The 26035-nt window shown below is 45.2% G+C and overlaps 2 protein-coding genes across 4 annotated transcripts; both read right to left on the bottom strand.

Moving 5' to 3' along the window:
• Positions 1-2492: 2492 nt before the first annotated feature.
• On the bottom strand, positions 2493-12865 carry Heatr9 (HEAT repeat containing 9). 3 transcript variants are annotated; one of them, XM_048437802.3, is made up of 15 exons: positions 12660-12864; positions 11375-11424; positions 9919-10100; positions 9520-9646; positions 9259-9315; positions 9025-9081; positions 7936-7993; positions 7465-7595; positions 5964-6146; positions 5474-5563; positions 5264-5383; positions 4018-4091; positions 3569-3620; positions 3141-3227; positions 2493-2929 (listed from the first exon to the last, which is right to left on the bottom strand). In XM_048437802.3, exons 1-15 carry the CDS (start codon positions 12745-12747, stop codon positions 2564-2566), a joined length of 1722 nt encoding a protein of 573 aa, XP_048293759.2. In that variant the 5' UTR covers positions 12748-12864; the 3' UTR covers positions 2493-2563. The 3 variants fall into 3 exon arrangements, with proteins under 3 accessions (XP_048293759.2, XP_048293761.2, XP_048293760.2); XM_048437804.3 differs by lacking the exon at positions 5964-6146 and having other exon boundaries at positions 12660-12865; XM_048437803.3 differs by lacking the exon at positions 9259-9315 and having other exon boundaries at positions 12660-12865.
• A 4098-nt stretch (positions 12866-16963) lies between these two features.
• On the bottom strand, positions 16964-22387 carry Ccl5 (C-C motif chemokine ligand 5). Its single transcript, XM_048437805.3, has 3 exons — positions 22227-22387; positions 20952-21063; positions 16964-17439 (listed from the first exon to the last, which is right to left on the bottom strand). The coding sequence occupies exons 1-3, from the start codon at positions 22300-22302 to the stop codon at positions 17352-17354; spliced, it is 276 nt and encodes a 91-aa protein (XP_048293762.3). The 5' UTR covers positions 22303-22387; the 3' UTR covers positions 16964-17351.
• Between the last annotated feature and the right edge of the window lie 3648 nt (positions 22388-26035).

Genomic DNA, 26035 nt, shown 5'->3' with positions numbered 1-26035 from the left:
TGAGTGCTGGGTTTAAAGGTGTGTGCCACTGTGCGCTGGTGGATATTTTTTATAGTTGTCCTGTGCATCCCTGATATCTTCTCACTGGAAGCTAATAATAGCTCTTCTGCACACCAATTATTGTTTACTAAAATGTGTGCAGACACTGTTAGGAACTACTGCCTCAGTAAAAGTTTTGGAAGAGAATTGAATTCTGAATGCAAAGTAAAGTATTATAGAGAGTATGGTTTCTCTCTTCTGGAAATATAAGCACTTCCTAGGCTCTCTCCTGCCAAAGACAAGAAAGACATTCTTTGCTTGGCCATTCTTGGGGTTTGGGATGAATAAGAATGTAATTCTTATTTCCCAGGGTTTCAACAGCCTACAGACAAAAACATTGCATTATTAATGATATTGTTTAAGCTTTCAACTTGTGTAAAACCCTGCCCAGATTCCTAACCCCCTTTTTTCCATATTTATGGTGCCTTAGGAGGCATGTTTTATTACTTAACCAGATAACCAGTCTCTACATGGTAATATCTCAATCCTAATTTCACCGATCCTCAGCAGAAGACTTGATAACACTGAGCAAAAATGACTTCACACAGCACCTACCATCTATCTGGGTCTATCACCAGAGTGTCACAACCTCCCATTACCTCCTCTCAGAGTCCCAAGATGCCCACTCATCCATCAGAATCTATTAAAACTGATTCTAGGACAACATCCAAATGTAACACACCCCTTTAACAAGTCTTGGAAATGGGATCTCTGCATGCCCCCTAACAGTAAATAAAGGGTATCTACAAGCCTCACTTCAAACATTCTCATCTCTTTGCTTATCTGAAATCTGTTTTGATTTAGTCACTGTTTTGATTTAGCTCTCAGATGTTGATCATTTATTCTTTATATTGTCACCACTGTAGTGCACTTTAGGGAAAAAAATCAGTGTTTCTCTGCTGAGCTGTGGTGACACTCACCTTTTCATCCCAGCATTCAACAGACAGAGACAGGCACGTCTCTTTGAGTTTGAGGCCAACCTGGCCTGCAAACCAGGACAGCTAAGGCTACACAGAGAAACCCTGTCTCCAAAAACAAAACAAGTGTTTTATTTCTCCAAAGGTCCCACACTCTGCACTACCTTCAACTTTCTCATTTCTTCTCTCTCTTGCCCTTTCACCATTTTTTTTTTCTTGCTGTATATAACTCAGACTAGCATTAAACTCACTATATAGGGCTATAGACATAGCTCAATGGTTAAAAGCCTTGTTGCCCTTGCAGAGGACTTGGGTTTGGTTAAATCTTAAAACAACTCACTGTGTAGAACAGGCTGACCTCAAACTTCAAATTCTTTTGCTAGCCTCCCAAAATTCTGGGATTATGGATTTGCACTACCACACCTTGCAACCTTTTAATATGGTTGTAGTTTGTTGAGATTGGTGGAATAGGTTTTGTTAGTAAAGGGAAATACAAATGTCAATAGAAATAAGAGAAAAAACTAAGGCAATTTTACAAAGTTAATGGGGTCTTTTAAAGAGAATGACTATGAGGTAGGCAACAGAGTTTGATTGGCTCTGACTAAAGCTGAATAGCAGTACTAAGTCTGGGTGGGACACATAGCTAGATGCTGTCTCTTTTTTTTTTTTTAATTTTGAGATTTACAAAAAAGGCTCAGCATCTAAGGGTACTTTTTGTCAATCCTGACAAATTGAGTTGGATGCCTGGGATCCACAAGGTGTATGGAGAGAACTGACTTTCCAGTTATGCTGTGGTGTATGGATTCATATACATACATATACAGGTACTCATGAGTGAATGAATGAATGAAATTTAAAAGTTAAAATTCTCACCATTTTAGAGAGATTTAGGTTGGGGCAAAGTTAGTAAGAAAATGAAGCAAACTTCCCAGTATCTTCTCTGTATTTTCTTTGGCAGCTCATTAGTTTTGTTGCCAGATTCTGGGCACTGACAAGGGACTTGATTTAGGGAAGTGTCCTACTTTTTTTGTTTGTTTGTTTTTTGCTTTTTGTCAGCTTGATACAATCTTAGTCTTCTGGGAAGAGAAAACTTCACTTAAGGCATTACAGATCTGATTGGACTGTGGGCATGTCTGTGGGAGGATTGTATTCCAAACTGATACAGGAGAGCCAGTTCCACTGTGAGTAGTATCATCCCATGGAGGTATAAGAAAGCCAGCTAAGCATAAACCTGCAGGTAGTGTTCATGCCTTCAAGCTCCTGCCTTTAAATCCCTGCTCTGAATTCCCTCAGTGATGGACTATGACCAGGAAGAATAAGCCAAACAAATCCTTTCTTCCCGAGTTGTTTCTGGTAATGGTAGTTGCCACAGCAGCAGAATGAAGCTAGAACAAGAGGAAAACTAGCCACAGAGAAAGAACTTTTGGCTCTGTCCTCCCTTCTTTGCTCTGATAAAAGGAAATGTGGCTGCATAGAAAAAACACCCAGCCATGGGAAGGAAGCCTGTGGAGTGAACAGCCGTGGTGCTTCCGAAGCTAGGTAAAGTGACAAGTATTTATTCATGAAAGAGAAGAGTTATCAGGAAACTATTCTGAAGAGACTAGAAATTAGGCCCAAAAAGCAAACCTACTTTGAGGCCTCACCAAGTTCCAGAGTTGTTCCCTGATTTTTGGCTCCCAAGGCCCTGTGACTTGTGGCCTTTGCTTTCTTGGTTTGGAGAAATAGAATGAGAAAGCAGGCGCCTCTTGCTTTTCACCTTGTTTGTTGCAGGACTTTGCTATGAACAAGGGGCTCAGCTTAGCACGTCGAAAGTCTTTGATACACAAGTCATCTATGGCCTCAGGCTCCTTCCGAAACCTTGTAGGCTCTACCTTCCCAGTTTTAGGTACATCATACACAAAGAAAACCTTGTTCTGCAGCTTTTTTTGGATCCAGGGGTTGCTTGCAGCCCAAACAAGTAATGTCTCTTGTATCTGCATGGAAATAAAGACCTTGAGGCTGACTCACTTTGCCTGGGACTAGGAAAGGAGGTAGAACCTGAAAGGAGATTCTAGACATGGTTACTGTGACCCACAAGGAATCAAGTCAAGCGACAGTGTCTGAGGACTTTTGCCCCAATTCCCTATCATTGACTGTGAACAAACAGCAAAATGAATGGGAGGGTATGTGACAGGAATGTCTTACACTCTTCTTCACAGACTGGGTCTCTTCTGCATCCAGCATATCCAGCAGCAAGTGGAACACCTGTTGGTTACGGATCCCCAGGGCACCCTGGGCAGAGAAAATGAATCTGCCTAAGTAGCCAGCTCCAGGAAAGTAATATGCCCCGTCCTCTTTCCCATTTTGGTTTCCCTTGCCTTGGTCTTTGGGAATTTGTTCCCACTTAATCAAGACCTTTTCTCTAATACCTAATAGCATCCTTCACACCCCTCTATCATTTACCCTACTGATTCCAAGGCTTGAATCTTCAATAGAACTAGAATTCTAAAGTAAATAACCTTCCCAAACCACAGTTCTTTCTCATCCTCAGTAACTGCAAAGTCATTTACTCCCTTACCATCATCAATATGCCTCAAAAATGGATTCAGAAAAAAAAAACCAGCACTGCTTACCAAAGAGATGATTGCCTCCTGGCGGTCACTGGCATCTGGGCTCATCAGTTGCCTGTGTAGAAGGGAGTATGTTGTTCAGTTGCAGGACAGGGAGAGGGAGGCTGCTGATATCTCAGGCCCAGAGAGAGGGCATGATGATGGGTGCTGCTAATTTCATTTCCCTCTCGTGTCTCAGATCAGAGGAGCTGGGAGACATACTCTAGTTCACCGTGAAACACTAACATGATGATTAAGGTTTGATCCTCACCACAACTCTTGGCCTTCTGAAAGTTTCCTTGGGGTTATAATATAGTTTAATAGCAAACCCTGAGTGGTACTGAGTGGTATTACTAGCTTTTTTTTTTTTTTAAATAACAGAAGTCTAGAGTCAGAATGACCTGCCCAGAAGTACAGATAAGATTTTCAGCCAACCCCACTGTTGCCTTCTGGCCCTATCTAGTCCAACTCACGCCTCCATCAGTTTCATTATTAAAGGCTTCATCTTGAGAACTTCTGCTGTTTCAGACACAGCCTGCCTCATTGCCTGCAGAGTGGGACAACAGAAAGAGGGAAGGCAGGGATGTACCTTCATATGCCTTTACTAAACACTTAGTTTTTGTTACAAAGGATATCTGTCTTGAGCAACTGAATAGGTAAAGGACAAGCAGACAGGCAGTTACAGTACTCTGAAAGGCGCACATACATAGGATTTTCTTATTCAGTCTTGGGTTCTGGGACGTTTTCCAGCAGCTTGTTGAAGAATGGCGGGTGGTGGGGAGACAGTTGATTTTCTGAGGTGGTCAGACCAGGGCTTTTCAGAATTGCACTCAGTAATGATACTGGTAGAGGAGGGCAAATCAGGATCTAGCCACCCATAGCACAGCTGCTGTGTGGCTCCGAGAAGAAAGCTGGAGAGGCTCTGAGTAGGGTAGAGAGGCTCTGAGTAGGGCGGTGCACACGGCAATCTCAGCGCTTGCCAGGCAGAGAAAGGAGGAGTGTGAGTTTCAGACCAGCTACAAAGTCTTCAAAGAATCAAGGCCTGACACACAGCTCAGTAGCAGAGCACTTGCCTACTGTACAGAGGGGCCTGGGTTTGGTCCTTAGCACTGGAGAGGGAGGAAACTAAAGAGCTAAGTAGGGCTTGAGATGGTACACAAAGTAAGCCATCCCGAGGGCACTGGAAACCGCGGGGAAGTTTTATGAAGAGTCGAGACAATCTACATTTTAGAATGATGTGGACATACTGCAGTTCTGTAGAGTTAAATGCAATGGATGTGAGAAAGACAAGATTGAGTCTGGTGGTTTGGAAAAGCTCCCCTAGGAGGTGCTATTTGGACCACCCTTGCTTATCAGTTTGCATGTTGCCCGCAGGTTCCCCAGGCTTGCTCTGTGACTGAGACTGACTGGCTTTGAATTCCTGACTGCTTCTACTTCCCAAGTGCTAGGATTATAAGCATGTACTACCACATTGGGCTTGGAATAGTCTGGAAGGAGCAATAGCATTTTCATAGGAAGAAAGAAGAAATGAATAGCAGGAAGCAGTTTGGGTAGCATTTTTGTGCTGAGGAACTGCTTGACCAGAAAAGGTAGGTTAAAAACATGGACTACATGAGAGGCATAGGGTAAAATCACTGTGATACTAGAGTCTGGAATTTGTTGGGAATCAACATCTCAAGAGAATAAAGAGAAATTTAGGCCTGAGAACTATGGTCTTACTAGGAAGGGTTCATTGTGTATCTTCCTCTTGAGCAGGTCAAATGTGAGTTCCTCCAGTCCCTGTGCCTGGATCTTTTCCAGTCCAATGGTCTTGAGCATCTGGGTAGCTTCAAAGCGGTCCTAAGGAAAGGGACAGGGAGGTGTGAAAGAAAGATGATGCCTTTTCCAACCCTCCTCTTTAAGTGCTAAGGCAAGTAGCCTAGAGCTTACATCAATGACGTCAGAGTGTAGCTGTTCCAGAATGGCCCTGGTGACTGCAGCTGAGTGAACATTCATCATCTTGACCAGCATCCTAAGTGCCTGTGAAGGACGGGATGGAGCAGGGTATATGGTGTACCCAGAAGTGTGCTGATAGCCAAGCAGACTTCAGGGCTAGCCTAGAACTCAATGGGGAATAAGGAGAGGGTGCTTCTTTCTGCCTTTCGGCCTTTTGAATAAGAGTACAAGTGGATATGTGCACATATAAATAAATGAGCACTCATACCAAATGCCAAATACATGTATGTGTGTACACTTGTTTGTCCATATATCCTCATAGTCATGTATTTACATATTCATAAACACACAGAGAACTGTGCTGTGTACCCAGATGAAACTTGTTTTCTTTGGGATGTGATAGTAGTCACAACACTGGCCAAGTCAACACTGGCCACTGTTTGCCAAGCACTTCCCAGGGATCCTGGCTTCCTGCCTCTCATACCTTCATCCTCTGAGGCATGGGCCCTTGGCACAGACATAGCAGCAAGAACTCTTGGACCATGCTGTTGCTGGGCCTCAGGAAACCCAAGCACAGGGCTGCCTCTAAGGACACTTCGTTCAGCGACTTGTCTATCAGCTTCTGGAGCACAGGCACCAGCTCTTCCTCATTTCCAATTTCAGGTCTCTTAAAGGGAAACAGTATGTAAAATGAGCACCAGGAGGCGCTCTGTCTTCAGTGGGCAGTCACGTTTAAATGTGATTTTTTTTCCTTTTTTGAGCTAAGATCTCATTTTATAGATGACCCCAAACCTAGGGTCTTGTTGCCTCAGTCTCAGAGGAGCTGGGATGTCAGGCACACGCTGCCGTACCTGGCTCAGGCTTCATGTTTTCTAGAATATTGCTTTCGACCATTTTTCTCTAAAATAAGCCTCAGGCCATCACATGATTTTTGCACTCTTTTCCTTACTTTTTGCTGTCATCTACTCTTTCCTAAGTCATATTTTTTTCCCCTTCGAGACAGGGTTTCTCTGTGTTGCCCTGGACTCACACTGTAGACCAGACTGGCCTCAAACTCACAGTAAGAGCCCGGGTACTTAAGCCCACGAGGCCACATACACTCTAGTCTGTTAATTTCTTGGACTAGACCTTCATTTCCCGTTGCTTTCTCTTTTCTGATTCCATTTCAACAGCACTGCCTTTTCTGGCTGACCCACGACCATGCCCATCATGTCCCTGCCTTTGTCGTGGGTAGTCTTTCTGCTGGAACACCCTCTCTTAGGTGTCTGGAAAGCATCTTCGTGTCTTGCTCAAATGCACTGTTCCTATTGGACCTTCTCTATCTACCATGTCTAAATTACAGTTCATTCTCATCCGTACTTGGCAGTCTTGGTGCTGCTTACTTCCTCCCACCACATTGGTACCACTAACAAAAATAGATACTTCTGCATATTAAATTATTTAATTTTTTGCGAGTCCTGCAACCAAGGCAGGATGCTTTGCCTTTTTGATTTTTTGATAATCCTAAGGGACCAACAGTGCCTGGCACATGGTAACTGTTTAATATCTACTTGCTGAATAAATGGATGAGTAATGGATTCTTTTTTACACGAAGCTCTGTTTGAAGTAGAGGATGAGGGCTCTAAAGAGATCCCTGATAAGTGAGAGCCGTATCAGTGGACTCGCTTAGTGTCTTTTACTTTTTGACAGAGATTTTGCTTCAATGGTCTGCTTTAGAGGTGATGATAACGATGGCGCCCACTTAAAGGGCACAGACATGCTGGTTTCTTATAGAATCTCATTTACTCTTTTCAGCTTTACAGAGCTTGTCTAACTGTGAGTTTATCAGCCTATACTTCTGTTCAACTTTAGAAGGAACTCCACAAGGACAGTGTCTCCTATTAAATCTAAGAGTTAGGCTGCCTTCTTTCGGACTCAAGTCCGAGCTGAAATCACCAATTGCCTTGACCTTCTTTGCCTCAATTACAGATTCCCTTCCCAATCACCTTGCTATTCGGCACAGCAGCCCAGGAGTTCAGAGCTACGCGTAGCCCCATCAGGGTCTCTCTCCTTTGTCTCTCATTTTGTCCCTTCAACTGTTTGATGAGAGCCTGGATCACAACTTTATTCAAGCAACCTGGATAGGGAGGGTGCTCAGGTCAGGGCAGGGCCTCAAGGATTGCTCTTGCTCTTCTCTGTAAGGACCCATTTAACTCCACTTTACTCTGAAGACGGGAGGTCCAAGTACTGGTTTCCAGGGGGTTGCCCATTCTCCCACTGTATCACAGAGCTGGCAAAGCATGAATGCAACTTGAAGAGCCTTCCCTGTCCTTCTCTCTGCTCAACGGTACCTAGGGTAGTTCCCAGCCCCTGCAGAACGCTAGGTTGGAGTGGGGTCATACCCTCTTTCCTTTTACCCACACCCACAGAAGAAAGTGGCTACGCTTTTATACCTCCCACGAAGGGTGAGAACATACCTAGGATGGCCAGGGCTCTATAGGCCTCATCCTTCACTTTTGCTGAACCAGTTTGAGCCTGATTTAAGGAGGAAATAGCGAAAACATACCATGAAGTGATAGATGGTCAAAGCTTTAAGGATTGCTTCAGTGTGATGTCTACAGGATAGAAATCAGGGAACTAGAGTGGCTTGTTCATGCGCACACAGAATACACTGACAGGATGGCGCCATGAAGCAGCGCCAAGCCAGGGAGGCTTCTGTGCACATTCTCTGTGCTCCCAGTATCTCATAGTCACTTGGCTTAGGCAAGCACTTGGATTCTCAGAGCTTCTATTTGTGAGATACTATTAACTCTTCTGAGAGCTCAGTAAGGTTGTAGATGTGACTATAAAGAGTGATTAGGCTCAGGCTGGGTGTGGTGACTCATGCCTGTAATTCCAACAGTTGGGGTCAGGAGGCAGGAGGATTGTCCATAGGTTCAAAACGTGGGCAACATAGTAAAAATCTATCTCAGAACAAACTAACAAAAAAACTCCCAGCAAAACACACACACACACACACACACACACACACACACACACACACACACACCTGACCTCCATCAATAATGATAGTAGGATGCTTAGTTTAACATATGTAAGCCTAGAGTAATGTTTTAAGTCAGAGGATGAACTTAGTCCCAGTGTGGTGATAGAACTCAAAGGCCTGGTATATGCTAGCCAAGGCTTTATTACTGATCTACCTCCTCAGTCCTTAGTGTTTTAAAACTGTCTAGCTACACAACCCAGGCTGGTCTTGAACTCATGTAGCTCAAGCTCATGGAACTAGCAGTCCTCCTGCCTCCACCTCCTGAGTGCTAAGATTGCAGGAATGATTACTCAGCTCCAGCTCCAAGTCTTTTCTGGCTTTTCAGTCCAAAGTATTTTCCTAAACAAAGAGGATCTTCAGATTCCCACTGTCCTCAAACTAAAGTCTAAAGAGGCCAAAGGCACAAATGGGGACTTTACACAATGGTGAACCTGACCTTTCCTGGTACTCTGGACAGCCTTATGTGCCCATGCTCCCACCCTTTACATACCCCTGAACTCCATGCAGCCCCAGAACTCACCACCTGCCACAGCGCTTCTATGACAAACTTGTTATTGATGCCCAGATGGCCTAAAGCCTGTAGGAAAGGAAAAAGACATTGGACACCAGCTCAAGAGTTATTGTCTTCTGGACACAGCTGAAATTTATACCTGGGATGTCCCTGCCCCCTACCATCCACCTTTAGCTGGTTTTCCCTTTCAATCGCAATTACCACCCCCTGAAGCTGCCCTCCCATCCCCTTGCTGCTTCTCACATAGGCTGCATAGCACTGTTCATCCTCTCTTGGAGATTTCAGGCTGTTTGTGAGTTCCTGCGCATCCGAGGAGAGCCAGTTCGATGGAAGAAAAAAGCAGAACTCCAAACTGAAAGCAGTCCAGCCAACCCCATCCCCATTCTTCCTTCCCTCCATTTTGCAAAGAAGGACTCAGGGCTGAAGGGTAGGTAGTCTGAACCCAAGGTAAAGGTATCCACAGAAAAGGAGTGTCCACAGTCCTCATGCTACCATGGTCCTGACCTTTAATCTTTGCCACTTCAGGGGGTCCTTGGTGGGATCTAACGATCCAGTTTCCAACTTAGGTTTTAAAGTCAACTTGCTGATAGCGACATAAAGGTTTTGTATTTGGGCACTGTCTTTGAAGTACCTGTGTGAGAAATTGCACAGAGAGCCATGGTCCCCTTCTTCCTCCCCTCCTACGTGTATCATGACCCTAACTGTGCCACAGAGCCTCAAGAGAAGAGACCAGAGAAGGATTCAGTGATACTCACTTGATGGAGCTGTGCTTCTAGAACCCCAAGATCCTTTCTATCTAGGACCTGATTTGTCCCACTCTTGGCCCAAACCCATCCTGATTCTTCCTCTCTTTTCCTGAAGGAGTTGTATGGTGTGAAGAATATGGACAAGGGCAAAGCACACCTTGGGAGCTTTCTCCTTCTCCAAAACATCTTCTGCGACTCCCGCTCCTTGCGTCGATCATCCAGAGTGCGCCAATGTATGAGGAGCTCATTCTTATTAGTATGCAAGGCAGGAGTTGAGTCTGGTCTGCTCTGATGCACCCTCCAGCACTCTGGACTTGGGGGAAATGCCTCCTTTGGCAACTGGCAGGGAGAGAAAGTGGCAGAGCAGTCAGAGACCATTACTAGGCCATTACTGGAGTGCTGGGGCCAGAGAAAGGGTATGGAAGGGAGGAAAAGGAAACACGGGAGATACCACTTTAAGTCTAGGCTGGAGCCACAGCTAGCATCTCCCCCATTTATATGACTTGGAAAAGCTACTTTACAATCCCAAGACCTCAGTCTTCTCTGTAAAACAAGTCTAATTCCTTGTTCTGCTCCTCTCCCAAGATAGCTGTGAAGCTCAGAAGCACCCTAGATCTTGAAGGGATCTGTAAACTGATCTGGGTTCATGGTTTGGTTACTCGAGAATCTCAAAGCCTTTGAAAGGTCATGTGGGCAGGGAGGAGGCCAGGGCTCGGGGAGGTATAACGCTAGGGAAAGGAGGCCACTGCTTATTCAGACAAGAGCACCTACTGTATGTTACATAGTTATCCGCTTCCATGAATCTCATAGGTTACTCGAGAAAATAGGCTTCCTTCAAGTACTGTCCTTACTGTGTGACAGCTTGGCTATGTGTGTTGCTGAGACTACATGTAGGGCCTTGTGCATGTTAGATCCCAAGTCTTTAACTGCGTGGTACAGTTCTGACTGTAGCAGAGGGGGTTGTGCAGGCCAGTGGTTTTCTGAGGATCTGGCCAAGATTCGGGCATCTCTCAAACTTTTCTATCTTTACAACGGATCTCTCTACACAACAGGGAACAATGGGTTTCATCAGGAGCTCTCAGTTTAGTGACTAATAGGATCTTAAGGGTTTTCCAGTGATTGTCATGACTTCAAATCTTGGAATGTTGACTTCTATATTTAGAAGGCATAAATAAGAAACTTCAAAAGAATGACAGCTTAAATTTGGATTTCAGGTAATAAATAAAATATTTAGAACATTTATATGCTTTTAAAAATCCTATGCATTGTTTATGGGATATTTAAATTTGATTGTGCAGTCTGTGTTTTTTTATGGCAACCCCAAGTAAGGCTTGTTACATTAGCAAAATGATTCCTTTTAGCAAGCACTCTGCATAGCCCAGACTTTACAGACTTTGTCTCATTAGAAACTCTGTACGAGGGGGCAGGCACTGTTGACGTATTAACGAGGAGACTCTAAAGGTTCACTCCGAGAAGGAGAGTAACTTGTCCAAGATCACACAGCGTTAACAGCAGACCCCCAGGTGAATGCCAGTAGTTCTGTGAGCTGGCTTGAATTGGGAGGGAGTTTGGTGCCCTTGGACACAGCTCCTAAGGTAACGAAAGTTACTTACCTTGTAACAGGACAAGGGCAGATGAACAGGAGCCGTGGCCCTTCTGAATTCTGGCAAGAGCAGAAAGAATATATGCATGGTTCCGATGAGACAGGAGTTAAAAACGTGGGGTCAAGCTCTTTGTTGAGGTCCTCGTTTGTTCTACAGTTAGTAAATGCTAGCACTAGATATTTCCCCAAGACCCAGGGTGGCGCTTCCCCGTCAGTGCTGTGCCTGTGAGCTTCAGAAACGCTGCCAGGAGCTTCATTTCAACCAGACCCCCAGGAGCCTTCCATGTCATTGACATTTAAGGAACACAGAACTAGCAGAGTGTTCTCAACCCTGGCTGCATATCAGAATTATTGGAATGATAGTTGAACACGCCTAGGCCCTGTATCAGGCTAATCTGTGTCATATTTGTGGTAATAGAGCCTGGGCATTTTGGGGAAGCTCTCCTGAAGATCCTGCAGTCAGTTAAAGGTGAGGACTGTTGTTCTCACTCAGTCTCCTACATGTGAATGGGCGTTAAACTCGTCTGGAAGGCATGTGAAAGTCTAGAGTTCTGGCTCTCATTCCTCTAGTAGCTGATTCTCTAGACTTTGCTCTGATCATTCTGGGACATTTTGGGAAGGACTGGTCTAGCATTTGAGGCAAAACTCCTGGTGTGTAGTGATTTACAAAGGGAAACTCATATGGAAATACACACAGGCAGTATGGCTGTGAGGCACCCTGGGGGCTGGAGAGCAGATAATTCCTAGAGGAGATGATACAGACCAAGTCTTGCGTGTAAGCAAGAGTTAGCCTTGTGGTGGTGGTGGCACACACCTTTAACCCCAGCACTTGGGAGGTGGAGGCAGGCAGATCTCTATGAGTTCGAGGCCAGCCTGATCTACAAGATCTAGTTCCGGGACAGGTTCCAAAGGTACAGAGAAACCCTGGCTCAAAAATTAAAAATTAAAAAAAAAAACAACTTTTTTTTAACCAGAAAAGTCGGAGGTAAGAACAGTGGACTTAGGGAAGACCTTATGCAAAGAACTGGGGTGTGAGAGTTGGTGCAGGGAGCAAGGCACAGGTATGGGAGAAGCTGGGGGCACACAGCTGTCGCCACTTGAATAATCCAGTAAATCCTACTGAGGAAACAGAGACTTACTGTGAGGGCTGTGGGGAGTCACATGTTCAAAGGCCTGCCCTGGCCTTTCCCAAGGATTCGCTAAACCCAGTGCCGTGTCTGAGATTGGGTCTAGATAGCTAGCTTTACTTTATCAGGCCCCGCCCCTGGCTCTAGTCCTTCCCTTGCGGTCCTCACTTTTGTTCCGGTTTCGATATTCCAGCCATGGGTAGTTGAACATTGACTTGGGGAGTTGAGAGAAATTGGCCTTGTTTTCGTGGCCCATCCTCTTTGGTGTAGGGCAGAGGTGAACCAGGACAGCAAAGTGGGGCACAACTTGACGAGGCCCTCCCTTCCGCTGGCAAAGAGAAACCAGGGAGACACTGGACTTCTGGAGAGGGAAGCTTCCAAGAGCTGAGCAACCAGGTTGCCTATGGAAACAGAACCCGGTTCCGTTGTTCTGCTGGCCCCTGTTGGCCTGCTGGCTGAACTGCTCTGAACTTCATTTCCCTCAGCAGGAAAGCGGCAAAGTCACTTATGTCTGGTTTTGATGGGGCCCGGCGTGTGTTTGTGAACCACCAAGCTCAAAATCAGCCCATGTGAGGGGCAGGAGTTGTTCACAGAACCGCCTTCAGGAAAATGACAGGGATAGAAAAACCTCAGTTATTCGCACATCCCTCCTTGCTGGTGGAAGGCTGTGTGGTAAGGAGCTGCCGTTCATATCTCTTCTGTTTGCTTGTGTTGTTCCATCTACCTTGCGGCCTTTCCCCTCCTTTCCTACCTGACTCAGACCTTTGGAATCCATGTCAGTGCTATGCCATTTCTGAAGTCTTTCCTCCCCAAGCTTCCTTCCCTACCCGACTCCACCCCGGACCTACAGTGCTGGCTGTAGTAGGTCAATACACAGAGGAAGCCTACTGTGCGTCTTACTTTTCTTTTCTGTTGCTGTGGTTAAAATGCTCTGACAGAGGCAGTTTATGGATGAAAGGGTTTATTTTATTTCATGGTTCAGGTTGCAATCCATTATGGCATCAGCCTGTCAGTCACAGTGAGAACACCGTGTTTATCATATTCTCTTTGTTCACCCCAGGGCCTAGCATTAAAGGTAGATCTTTCTATTACTAACAAGCTGATTAAGAGGCTGTAGAGGTAGCTCGTTAGGTAAGATCATAAGCGAAGACCTGGATTTGGTTCCTACATGGCCACTTATGATGTTTATAAGAACTCACAAGGTGCACAGACATGCAGGTAAACACTCATACACATAAAATAAATATAATTTTTAAATTTATGCTTAAAAAGAAAAAGGGAACTCCCTTCCAGGTATGCCAGTGGCTTGATTCCATACTCATTCAGGGTTTCTCTGTGTAACAGCTCTGGCTGTCCTAGAACTTGCTTTGTAGACCAAGCTGGCCTTGAACTCATAGAGATCCACCAGCCTCTGCCTCCCGAGTCCTGGGATTAAAGGTGTGTGGCACTACAGCCAGGCTGGACTCATTTCTTGACAAAATTAACCATGACACTATGTATCAAGAAAATATGGATCATTAGGGCTAGAGCGGTGGCTCAGTGGTTAGCACTTGTTGCCTTTGCAGAGGATCTGAATTCAGTTTTCAGTACACTCGTGGTGACTGACAACCATCTATCACCCCAGTTACAGGGAATTCAGCAAGCACACCTGTGGTGAACATGCATGCATGCTTGCAAAACATTCATACATATAAAATGGAATAAGCAAATCTAAAAACTTAAAAAAATATGGATAATTGAGTCATCACACTTAATAGAAGTCAAGTGACATGACATGCTTGTATGTGCTACACGGATGAAGACAACATTGCTCAAGTGGAATTCCTACCAAAATTACTTCAATATACAAAATACAAAAATATAAGCTAAGCATCTAAGCAATTTCAATGCTCTTAAGGACCCCCCCCCCAATCATGTTCAGTCAGGTGATGAAGCACACACTTGTAACCCCAGCCTGAAAACTCAAGGCCAGACTGGGCTGTGTACTGAGATACTACTCAATAAACAAAGGGCTGGGCATGATGGGTCAGACATGTAAGCTCTGCACCAGAGATGGAGGGGATTACTCTAAATTCCAGGCCACCTAGTCTACACAGGGAGTTCCAGGCAACTTAGGGCTACATAGGACCCCCCCCCCGACAAAGCCAAAAAGTATGTTAAAGAACACTCAAAAGACCAGGCATAATGGTCTTTTAATAGCACATGCCTTAAATCCCAGCACTCAAAAGGCAGAGGCAGGTGAATCCCTAGGAGTTCCTGGCTACCCTGATTTACATAGCCAGTTCCAGGCAGCCAGGGCTATGCAGTGAGATCCTGTTATTTTGTTTGTTTGTTTGTTTTAAAAATAATGCTAAAAAGATATTTCACTAAATATAGTGTGTATACTGAATTAGTTCCCTCACCACAACCCTCTGTGAGACAAGGTTTCTCTGTGTAGCCTTGACTGTCCTGGAACTTTCTCTGTAGACCAGGCTGGCCTCAAACTCAGAGATCCGCCTGTCTCTGCCTTCCTAGAGCTGGGATCAAAGGTGTGCACCACTGCTTCCTGGCCTGAATCAGATTCTTACTTTAAAAAAAAGTTGCTGAAGAGGGCATTATTGAGACAGTGGGAAGGTGTGATAATGTGTATTTGATGACTATGTTTTAGAAAACAGCAGTGTCAGTGTTAGTTTCCTGTGTTTTCACTCTGTGGTCAGAGGAAATGTTCTTGTCATTAGTAGATGATACTGAAAGCCTTAGCAGTGTAGTGGTTTTGCATATGCTGCTTTGAATGGCTCAGAAAAAAAAATGTGTATACCAGAGGAGAGGGGAGAATTTTTAAAATTTATTTGTAAATTTTTGTGTTTAAAATTTTGTAAGTTGAGCATGGGCAAACACAGAGGCCTTTGTAGCAGATCTAGTGGGTTTAGAAACTTTTAAACTTTGTTTTCCTTTTGTTTGTGGAGCTTTGGCAAATCCCATGTTCCCATGAGTTTTTCTGAGTGTGGAGGTGATGAGGTGACTCGGGTTGACGATGTTGGCTGCGCAAGCCTGTTTACCTGAGTTGATCCCGGCCCTCACGAGAAGATAAAAGGAGAAGGTGAAACCCACTCACATGTCCATTCCCCAATCCTGTGTGTGTGTGTGTGTGTGTGTGTGTTTGTTTTTCTATCTCTCACACAATTTAAAAATGAAAACATGGGCAGTGGTGGCACACAACTTTAATCCCAGCACTAGGGAGGCAGAGACATGAGAATCTCTGTGAGTTTGAGGCCAGCCTGGTCTACAGAGTGAGTTCTAGGAAAGGTTTCAAAGCTACAGAGAAACCCTGTTTTGAAAAACCAAACCAAACAAACAAAGGATTGGAGAGATGGCTTAGTGGTTAAGAGCACTGGTGTTTCTTCTGGAGGACCCAGGTTCAATTTCCAGAACCCACATGGCAGCTCACAACTGTCCTTAACTCCAGCTCCAGGGAATCTGCTGCTCCGTCTTGGTCTCCTTGGGCACCTCATATAGATCACACATACACACAAATAAAAATAAGATAAATCTTTATTACTCTTTAAAAAAAAAAACCTTTGGAGCTGGAGAGATGGCTCAGAGGTAAAGAGCAAAGACTGCTCCTCCAGAGGTCCTGAGAGAGGTGCTGAGAGCCCCAGCAACCACATGGTGGCTTACAACCATCTATAATGAGATCTGGTGCCCTCTTCTGGCACAAAGTCATACATGCAGATAGAGCACTCATACATAAAATAAATAATTAAATAAATCTTAAAAAAACGAAAACAGTTTTGTACTGTAAACAGATCTAATACTAGTGTCCTGTCTGTCTGTCTGTCTGTCTCACACACATAATTTAAAAATGAAAACAGTTTTGACCTGTAAACGGATCTACTATTAGTGCCTACCCCTAAGGTTATAAAATGAAAGACATTGATGGATGTGAGGGGCTGAGCCAATGCTTGGCACATAGTGCTCAGCAGATGTTATCTAAGCTATGACTGCATCTGTTACCTATATGTGTTCACCTGAAGGACACACAGGTGGGAAAGGTGGATTCCCCTTTTCTTCTCCCCCCCCCCCGTGCCAGTACAGTTGGCATGGTTATCAAAAACCTTATCTAAAATAATGTAGGCCTCTGAAATTGTCCTTAAGTCATCTTCTAGGGAGAATAATAGTGCTAGAGGAGCCGAAGGTAGAAGGGTCAGTCAAAGCCCGAGGAAGCAGGGAGGTGTGGCCGGGATCCAGATAAACCCTTGGAGACTTATAGGTCTCATGATACTTAGATTCTGACCCTAGTAAGTAAGTCACTGGCTACTTTACCAGCTTTGCCTATCTATGCTTAATTTCCAGAGGGTGTTGGCCCCCAGCCTTGCTAACTGCACAGGTCATACGTTTGATGTTGTTATCAGGTGTGTGCCTCGATCTCTGCATGCTTAATACTTGTAGGGAAGAGGGTTCCTTAGGAAGAAATCAAACCAGAAACCAGCATGGTCCTTGTATCAGAAATTTTAATGAAATGCTGATTTCTTGGGTTTGCTGCGCAGAGCCTGTGAGGGCCTGAGACATGAACGTTTGTGTATGGGGTCTCCATTTTCCTTCTTTGCTTGAGAGATCCACAGGCTTCTTTCCTGGTCCCCAAACCAAGCTGAGAAGCCTGAAGCTCAAAGTCTGGAGACTTCCTGTTGTCATGGGCAGGGCCTCAGGAGACCTCCCAGGCTCTAGGGGAGGATACTGCTATAATCTCTAAGATATGGTAGCATCTCTGCCCTCCCAGGAATAAGTGGAAGTAGGGGGTTGATGAGTGCCATCCCCAAGCTGGTTAGGACTACAGCAAGCAAGGACAAGTGATACAGGATCAGGCTCTAGAGACCCTCTATTCTACTTCATCTCCAAATAGTTGATGTATTCTTGAACCCACTTCTTCTTTGGATTGGCACACACTTGACGGTTCCTTCGGGTGACAAAGCTGTAGGAGAGAGGAAGGGGTTAACAGTGGGGCAGCTTTTTGTACATGGAGACTGAAAAGCATAAAGGGAAATGGTCGTGGGAGGTGGGTAGGGCTTTGTTGTAGCTCGGGGCTGTTTTCTTCCTTTTAGAAGAAGACATTTCTTCTGCTGTAACTAAAGGCTCCCAGCTACAGGCAGAGTTTCAATCACGTTAATTCCCCACAAACACACACAAATCTAGAACTCAGCACGGAGTAGGCCAAGCATTGGCCTTTTCTTGGCCCTCTCCCTTGCTCTAGGCCTTATGCTGAGTGCTGAATTTAAAGAAGTTGAGCATTGATTGAACTTAAATCAGAACCCGAGTTGAGGAAATTAAGAGGGACCCCTAGGACTTGCTAGTGGCTCTTCTTGGCCCTCTTAGCCTGTAGCTGGGTAGTCAAAGGACCAGGATAACAACTCCCGCAGTCAGAATTTCTTGGACTTCCATTTCCTCCTCCTTTAGGTGGCATGTGATACCAAAGAACAAGTCATCTTGGGTAAGTCTTCCCTTCCTTCCTGCCTCCATTTTTGGGGCCCGTTGCTCATCTGACTTCCCTTTTACCTGCCTCGTAAGAGCAGGTGTCCTCAAGGACACTGCGCCCCTTGAGTTTTCTTCTCTCCAGCTCCGGCCCCAGGCCTGGCACATAGTTGATACTTGGTGAACATTTATTAAGTGAGTGAGTAGATGGATGATTGTATTCATTTCTAACACACACACACCAGACCATTTAGATAATGACAATAGCAGGTTGATCATTCTCTGTACCCATTATGTGCCAGGGGATGGTCTAAGGACTAGTATTCTCTCTGTGACCTAGTCCCCTCCCCCCCAAAAGTGCCATAATTACCCTCTTTGGAAGTACTGCAGAGAGCCTGAGGGGCCTCAGTTTACCAAAGGACATAACTAGGATTCTAACATGGCAGGGATGACCAAGACAATGTGGCCTAGCCTCTTTTTGTTGGCAGTTCCTGGACTCTCTCCTCAGCCCTTTGCTTACACTCCATCCAACATCTCCACGGACTGTCTTGCTGCAACTTTGCCTCTAGACCTGTGTTGCCCTCTAGACCTGTGTTGCGGAACACGTTTTAACTAGGTAAATGTTAACTTTAACTGTTGCGTCTGTTTATGCTGCATTTATTCTATTATGCAAAGATGTGTTGCATTTGTTTCACCTTGCCTGCCTAAGTCATCTGATTGCTCTAATAAAGAACTGAATGACCAATAGCTAGGCAGAGAAACGATAGGTGGGTTGGCAAGCAGAGAGAAAATGAGGAGGAGAAATCTAGGCTTGAGAGAGAAAGTAAGGGATATGGTCAGGGCCAGAAGCCAGGCAGCAGCAGCCAGTCAGATAGGAGAAGCAGGGAAAGTAAGCAGGGAAAGTAAGAAGGAAAGAAAGGTAAAAAGCCCAGGGCAAAGCGTAGATGAAGAGAAACAGGTTAAGTATTAAGAACTAGCGGGGCAGTCATAGATAAGGCCAAGCATTCCTAAGTCTCTGTCTTGATTTTGGAGCTGGTTGGTGGTCTAAAAGGAAAGCCTGTGACAGACCTGCACACCCACACACCTCTCCATCCTGCATCGAAACCTCAGCACAACCCTTATAGCGCGAATCCTGACCATAAATCTGTTACCCTGGCTGATTGAGCCTTCAAAGCTCCTGACTCTTGTTTCTTTTTGCCTCCGGGTAGCACTCAGACTACAAGACTGCAGTGTGGGTGATTTCAACAGCCTCTTGTCTAGACCCCCCTGTTCCAGGTCATTTTAACTCTGGCCAGCTCTATGCTTTTCTTCAGTTTTCTGACACTCAGGGTGCTCTCCTCTCTTCCTGTGTCCCTACAAACCAAAGTAGAAGCCTGTGAACATGTTCTTAGATACACCCCACCCCCACACTTCTCCTAATCTTTCCATGAATAGCATTGTACAGTACTCACCTCTGAACTGCCCCCTCTTGCCCCTGGAGCTGGACACACCCCCTCCTCTCTCTTAGTAATATTTTATAGGGTGCTTTAGTCATTCTGTGTCTCACAGCTCTTACTAAAAAAAATCTCCGAAGTCAAGGATCACAGTTTTATTCATCTATGCCTGCTCATAATAGATGCTCAAGGGATGGTTTTTAAAAATGCTAATTTTTAGAGCTAAATTTAGTAATACTAAATATTAATATTACACTTTTAGAATCAGGGTCACAAAACATTTTGGTTTGGGGCTGGAGAAATGACTCAGTAGTTAAGAGCACTGGCTGCTTTTCCAGAGGTCCTGAGTTCAATTCCCAGTGACCACATGGTGGCTCATGACCATCCATAATGAGATCTGGTGCCTTCTTTTGGTGTGCAGTCATACATGCAGGCAGAACACTGTATACACAATAAATAAATATATCTTAAAATATTTCTTGGATTAGCACTTTTCAGTCTTTTATTGTCCCATTTTCTTCTTTTATTTTTGGATTTATTTTATGCGTATATTTCATCTGAATGTCTGTATGTGTACCATATGTGTGCCTGGTGCCTGAGGAGGTTTGGAGAGAGGGTATTGGATCCCCTGGAACTGGAGTTGCAGATAATTGTGAACCATCATGTGAATGCTGGGAGTTGAACCTGGATCTTCTGCAGGAGCAGCGAGTGCTCTTAACCACTGAGCCATTTCTATAGCTCTCCATCTTCATTCTGTGAATCATTAGCATCTTAACTGTCTCTTCAGCTTTTGTCACTAGTGACCTTGCTTTGTAACAGGAAGAGGGAGCCCTAGAGACAGGCTCCATCCCTCACTCACTGTGCAGCACTGAAACAAACGCCTCAGAATCTGAGCTTCATTACACGGAGAGACTTGCACGTACCTGTCAGGGCTACACACAGTTTAGATGTGTGTACATAGATGTGACAGAGATAGGACACATGTCCTTGACCCTGCCTATTTCCTCAGAGGATTAGCTGAGCAGGATTGGGTGTGAACTTTGGAAACTTTGGACTCTTAACTGGAGAGGGATGGTGGAGCGGCTCTTCTCCAGGATGTTTCAGCTTGTGCTCATATCAAAGTTTGCGTCCTAGGCACTGTGTCTGTCAGGGTAGGCAGGATCCTCTAAGGCAGTGGTTCTCAACCTCCCTAATGCTACAGCCATTTAATACAGTTCCTCATGGTGTAGTGACCCCAACCGTAAGATTATTTCCGTTGCTACTTCATAACTGCAATGCTGCTACTGTTATGAGTCATAATGTCAAATATTTTTGACATAGAGGTTTGCCAAAGGGGTCGCAAAGGGCAGATTGAGAAGCACTGCCCGAAGGATACTGTGTCCAGTTCGTTTTATGTTTCAGCTGGGGACTGTGCTGGAGGTGAGGAGCCGTGGATCCTTGAGGAGCCTAGAGGGTGGGTGGGAATGATAAGGGGCATTCTCCGAGAAAGGTCGTGACAGGGCTATAGTCAGCACGGCGGGGGTGGGGTGGGGTGGTCGGGGCTTCTGTGCCCCAAAGAGGAACCCATAGGGCTGAGACTCACACGACTGCGGAGTTGGAGCACTTGCTGCTGGTGTAGAAATACTCCTTGACATGGGCACGAGGCAGCGTAATGGAGAGATAGGAGAAGCAACAGGGAGTGGTGTCTGCGCCATCTGGGGGAAGGAAGAGAGGAAGAGGAAGGAGAGCCTTTTATTAAAGGTCAGTTGCACTGGACTTTTACTGGGTCGGCGTGATTTATCTCGAAAGCAGTGTCTGTTGTCATCTATCCTGGCAGAAATGGAGGCTCAGAGGACACAGTTACCACACTGGAGATTTCAACAGCAGCCCAAGAGGATCTGTTCAAACCCTATGTGGTCCCTGAGCCAAGCTTGTGCATTATCCTCTGTCCTATCACCCTGCGGGGCACCTTCTCTGCTCTGGACCCTCTACCTTGTTCTTCAGCTCCCCTAGTGGATTCCAAGCTTGGTTTCTTTGGGATGTAGAATGCAATCTAGGGAAGCATCCAAAGACTATAACTTATGATCCTATATGGGGCCTGAAAGCGCCTATCACACCCCAGGGTTTGACTGGGCTGTAGTGAAGGGCCCTGCACAGAGAAGCTCTTGGTGGTCAATCAGTTCAAGATGTCACACAGCGGCAGAATTGTCATCTCACATCAGAGCTGTGGGGCTTATCTTCCCAGCCAGATAGGGCTGCTCAGTTTCCACACTCCAGCAGTGTGCACCTTAGACAAGAATCTGTCTCCTTGGGCCTCTGTTTTCCACCATAAGTCAAGAACAGCTACTGCCTAGTTGTATTAAACAGGATGGCACAAGTAAAGGAATCTGTATGATGCCTGACCTGGATAGGCACTTAGTTCACCTCTCTCTCTCTCTCTCTCTCTCTCTCTCTCTCTCTCTCTCTGCCCCATTTCTTTTCTATCTATGAAACAAGAGACTATCACACCTCACACACCTCGGGCACTTTAAAAAGTATTAGACATTTCTTAGAAACCATTCTGGTGACAGATATGAATCATTTTCCAAGGTCAGCCTGAGCTACCCTGCCTTACCAGTCCACACTTAAGGGGTGCCTGCAGAGTTCCTAGTGTAGACTGTGGAGACACAGACAAGTTCATTGTGGGGGAAGCATCCTGCCATAATGTGGCTTAGAGACCTAACAGGGATGACAAGATCGCTGTCAGTAGTATATAAGACACTGAGGGGCTGAGGCAGCATACATACTATGCCTGAACAGAGGGGAAGACCTGGGGTGGCAGGGTGGGGTGGGCATCTAGACAGAGTGTGAACTGTGGTGGCCAGAGCCCTGGACTTACGCGGAGAGGCGGATGCGGGAGCGCAGAGGGTGGTAGCAGTGAGGATGACGGCGAGGGCAACTGCGGAGATCTTCATGATGCCCAGGGCAGAGGTTGTGGGAGATGCCTTCGTTGTCTCTGGATCCTCTGCAGGGATGCTCTGCCGCTCAAGCAGACCTTTTATAGACGCCAGGGCAGCAGAGGAAGTGCCCCTCCCTCGGATTGGGGGAGTTTTCACAGTAGACACCAGACACTAGCTGCTGTCACAAGTGAAACACACAGAATGGAAACAAAAACTGAAATCTCCTCCAGAAGTGTATAACTCTGTCTCTACTGCCCTCCAGTCCAGGGATGACTATGGATTTCCTCTCTGGACAAGCACAGTGCGGGGACGGGGGATCCCCCACATCACTCTTCCTCTGCAGCATCCTCAGATCATTCTTCCCAAGCAGCAGGGAGCTGCTGCCTTAAGGCAGATGGGGGTCAGTTAAGTTAAGGTCAAGACCTATTGATCTTCACTTGGCAACTCCCCAAGTTCTTCCTATTTTCTCCATGGAAGGGTGTTTGTCATGTGTGCACTATATCAGAAACAGAACACACTTGTGCCCTTCTACAACGTCAGACTTTATTGATAATAAATTAACAAGGGATAGTGGGTTTGCTGACAGCAATTTGTCAAGTAATCCTGATTCCCTTGATGACCAGGTAGATATAGAGATATTTACTGTATGATCTGAGGGTTAATATTAGTAGTTAAAACAGGAATAAAAGAGCCCGTGTCTTGTCTGTCCATCTATTTATCTATAACATTAATCTCTTTATCATCTATATATCTACCTAGGCGCTAAGGGAACTGATAGGGCTTCAGAAGAGTCTCTATGGGATTAAAGATTAAAAACTGTTGAGATCTGTTGGAGGTGCCTACTGAGGAGTCAAACTTCAGGGCCACATGTCAGAGCCAAACCTCATAGTCTAGTCCCAGCTATAGGAGCAAAGTGTAAGAATATGGAAGCTGTAGCAGGGAAAGGGAGGACTAGGTCCAGTGGACAGTGGACAAGCAAATGGATCGTAGGGCCAGGGAGATGAACTAGTGGATGGTAATTCCAGTAGGCCATGCCACAGTCGGAACGGATCTGAGCTCAAGTTCTGGGCAATCTGGAATTCTCTGTCTGTCAGCCCTTTGACACATGTACCATGCGGTCAGATGACAGGTGGATGGAGGCTGTTACCACCATGGTAAGTGTTATGAAGTCACCTGTCCTGTGTCTCACTTTGGTCCTCTGTCTATAAGCATAACTAAATATTAAAGAATAGGGACTCCTTGAACCACAGGGTTAGAGGTAGGAACCTCAGCCCTTCCAAAGGATTTGGTGCATCATCAATTTAGAATTAGGGACAATTAAGCCAGGGTGTAGGGGCCGAAATTTTTTTTTCGTTTTTTAAAAAAATATTTATTTATTTATTATGTATACAATATTCTGTCTGTGTGTATGTCTGCAGGCTGGAAGAGGACACCAGACCCTATTACAGATGGTTGTTAGCCACCATGTGGTTGCTAGGAATTGAACTCAGGACCTTTGGAAGAGCAGGTAGTGCTCTTAACCTCCGAGCCATCTCTCCAGCCCCTGAAATTGGTTTCTGAATAAGAGATTAAGTACCTATCAGCAGTGACCAAAGTGAATATTGAAGAGTAACCAAATAAACACTTTGCTGTTGCTTGCTTGCTTCCTTCCGTCCTTCTTTCTTTCTCCCTCCCTCTTCCTCCTCTTCCTTCTTCTTCTCTCTCTTTCTCTTTTTCCTTCCTTTCTTTCTCTTTTTCTTTTATTCATTCTCTCCCTTTCTTCTTTCTTTCTCCCTTCCTTCCTTCCTTCCTTCCTCCCTCCCTCCCTCCTCCCCCCACCTTTCTTCCTTTTCTTTTCATTATTCTTTTTGAGGCAGACCGGTTCTTTCTATGTAATCATGGCTGAACCAAACTTATTATATGGACAAGGCTGGACTTGAACTTGAAGCAATCCTCCTGCCTGTGTCTCCTGAATACTGGGATTTATAAATATGTACTAACACATCTACCTTGTAGTCCCAACACTTGGGAGGTGGAGGCAGGAGGATCCTGAGTACTAATACATCTACCTTTTAGTCCCAACATTTGGGAGGCTGAGGCAGGAGGATCCTGAGTTTGAGCTTTTGAGGAAGTTGGTTTAACTTTAGAGGATGCAGGTGTGTAGCTTATGGTCATAACTTACAATGATAGATCTCACTGAGTTAGTGACCATTCTCTACCCCCCTTCATTGTTTCTAGAGAAACAGCAGCTCTTGTTAAGGCTCTGAGATGGAGTGGGAGGAGCGAGACAGATAATACACAAGTAAATATATGCTCCTTCACTGAGAACCACCTCTTCACTGCCTTGTCTCTTGTCCTTTGTGTTGAGAAAGGGCTCACACTGTAACTCAGCCTGACCTCAATCTTCATTCTTCACAGTGCTGGGATTCCAGACTTGTCTCTTAACTCTATGTGCATAGGATCTTCTAGAAGTTTATTTTCTTTTATGTGTATGTGTGTGTATCTGCTTGTCAGGATGTGTACCATGTGTGTTCAGTGCTCTTAGAGGCTGGAATAGGGTGTTGGGTCTCCTGGAAATGGAGTTACAGGCAGTTGTGAGCTGCCCAGTGTAGGTGCTGGGAATCAAACCTAGGTCCTCTGTAAGAGTAACCAGTGCTCTTAACGATCTCTCTAGTCCTGAGCACAGCATCGCATCATGTTTGGCTTCTGTTGGTCCTTTGTATTCTTCTCCTTCTTTTCAGCAAATGTTTTGGATAGGATAGATACTAAATCAGCAGTGAGTTAGTTTCAATCATTTCTTATGGCATGTTGACTAAGAACCTGGGCTCCCTAGAGTTGAAAATCCAGTCTATTATTTATTTTCCATTTTAAAAATAAAACAATGTATATTTATGGTACATCATGAAATTTTGACATAGTGACATGTTTACAGAAGGCATATGAACATGCTTGTCTCCTCATATAGTCACCGTTTTGTATTTATGTTGTACGAGCACCTGAAATCTCTCATCAAATTTCCAGTACCAGACATGGTGTGACTAACTGCAGTCCCCACACTGTGTTTTAGATCTGCAGACTTATTCATCCTGGATTACTGCAGCTCTGTGTACCCCGGGCCACTGTCCTTCCATACCCCCACCTCCCTGCCCCGTATAACTGCAGATCTGCTCCTTGTTGCTTAAGACTGTGTATATTCATGAAGTCACGGTTTCCCCAGTCAGCTCTCTATTGCTTATTAGTGACTTTGAGCAACTTGCTATTTCCTTTGGTCCTGCGTCTTCCTCTATGAACTGAGAAACTGCACAAAATCTATGTTGGTTAATCAAGCCATTTAAGATAAGATGATTTTTTTGAACTAATTTTTTAGAGACCTGAACAGATACACTTGTGGGCTTCTGAGTCCTTTTGCCAGCTCTTCTCAACCCTGACACCCGTGGTGTGTGTTTACATCAACCTCCCTGATAGCTCACAGTCCTCCAGCCACGCTACTCACCCCTAGCCTGGTCTAGTATTTGCTTTGCTTTCTTTCATTGAACTCTTTTCCCAAGCGGAGCTGGCTCTCGGCCCAGTCAGACTGATGTTATGAAGCCGGTTGCAACCAAAGGAAATGAAATTCCATTTCATATGAATCCCAGAGCTTTAGTCAGACAAGGGGTTTCCCCAGGCGTATGTGGGTCAGCGATGGCTCTTCTGGCCACTCCTATCAAGGTGTGTGAAGCAGGGAAAACCCAGTTTCTAGGCATCTGGCTCCCAGGAACACCAGAAGCAA

The sequence above is a fragment of the Myodes glareolus genome, chromosome 9, assembly GCF_982192425.1.
Source record: "Myodes glareolus chromosome 9, mMyoGla1.1, whole genome shotgun sequence".
Taxonomy (NCBI): domain Eukaryota; kingdom Metazoa; phylum Chordata; class Mammalia; order Rodentia; family Cricetidae; genus Myodes; species Myodes glareolus.
The sequence above is the reverse complement of the archived record's forward strand: the minus strand, read 5'-3'. Positions and strand labels throughout refer to the sequence as shown.

Excerpts from the sequence above, each read along its gene's own strand:
- Ccl5 (XM_048437805.3), bottom strand. The coding sequence starts at position 22,302 with ATGAAGATCTCCGCAGTTGCCCTCGCCGTCATCCTCACTGCTACCACC. Across the intron at positions 21,064-22,226 it reads TCCCGCATCCGCCTCTCCGC|ATGGCGCAGACACCACTCCC; the intron begins GTAAGTCCAGGG and ends TCCTTCCCCCAG. Across the intron at positions 17,440-20,951 it reads TGCTCCAACTCCGCAGTCGT|CTTTGTCACCCGAAGGAACC; the intron begins GTGAGTCTCAGC and ends TCTCTCCTACAG.
- Heatr9 (XM_048437802.3), bottom strand. The coding sequence starts at position 12,747 with ATGGGCCACGAAAACAAGGCCAATTTCTCTCAACTCCCCAAGTCAATG. Across the intron at positions 6,147-7,464 it reads CTGCTGTGCCGAATAGCAAG|AGACCTGAAATTGGAAATGA; the intron begins GTGATTGGGAAG and ends TTTCCCTTTAAG. Across the intron at positions 3,228-3,568 it reads AGGAGGCAATCATCTCTTTG|GGTGCCCTGGGGATCCGTAA; the intron begins GTAAGCAGTGCT and ends TTCTCTGCCCAG.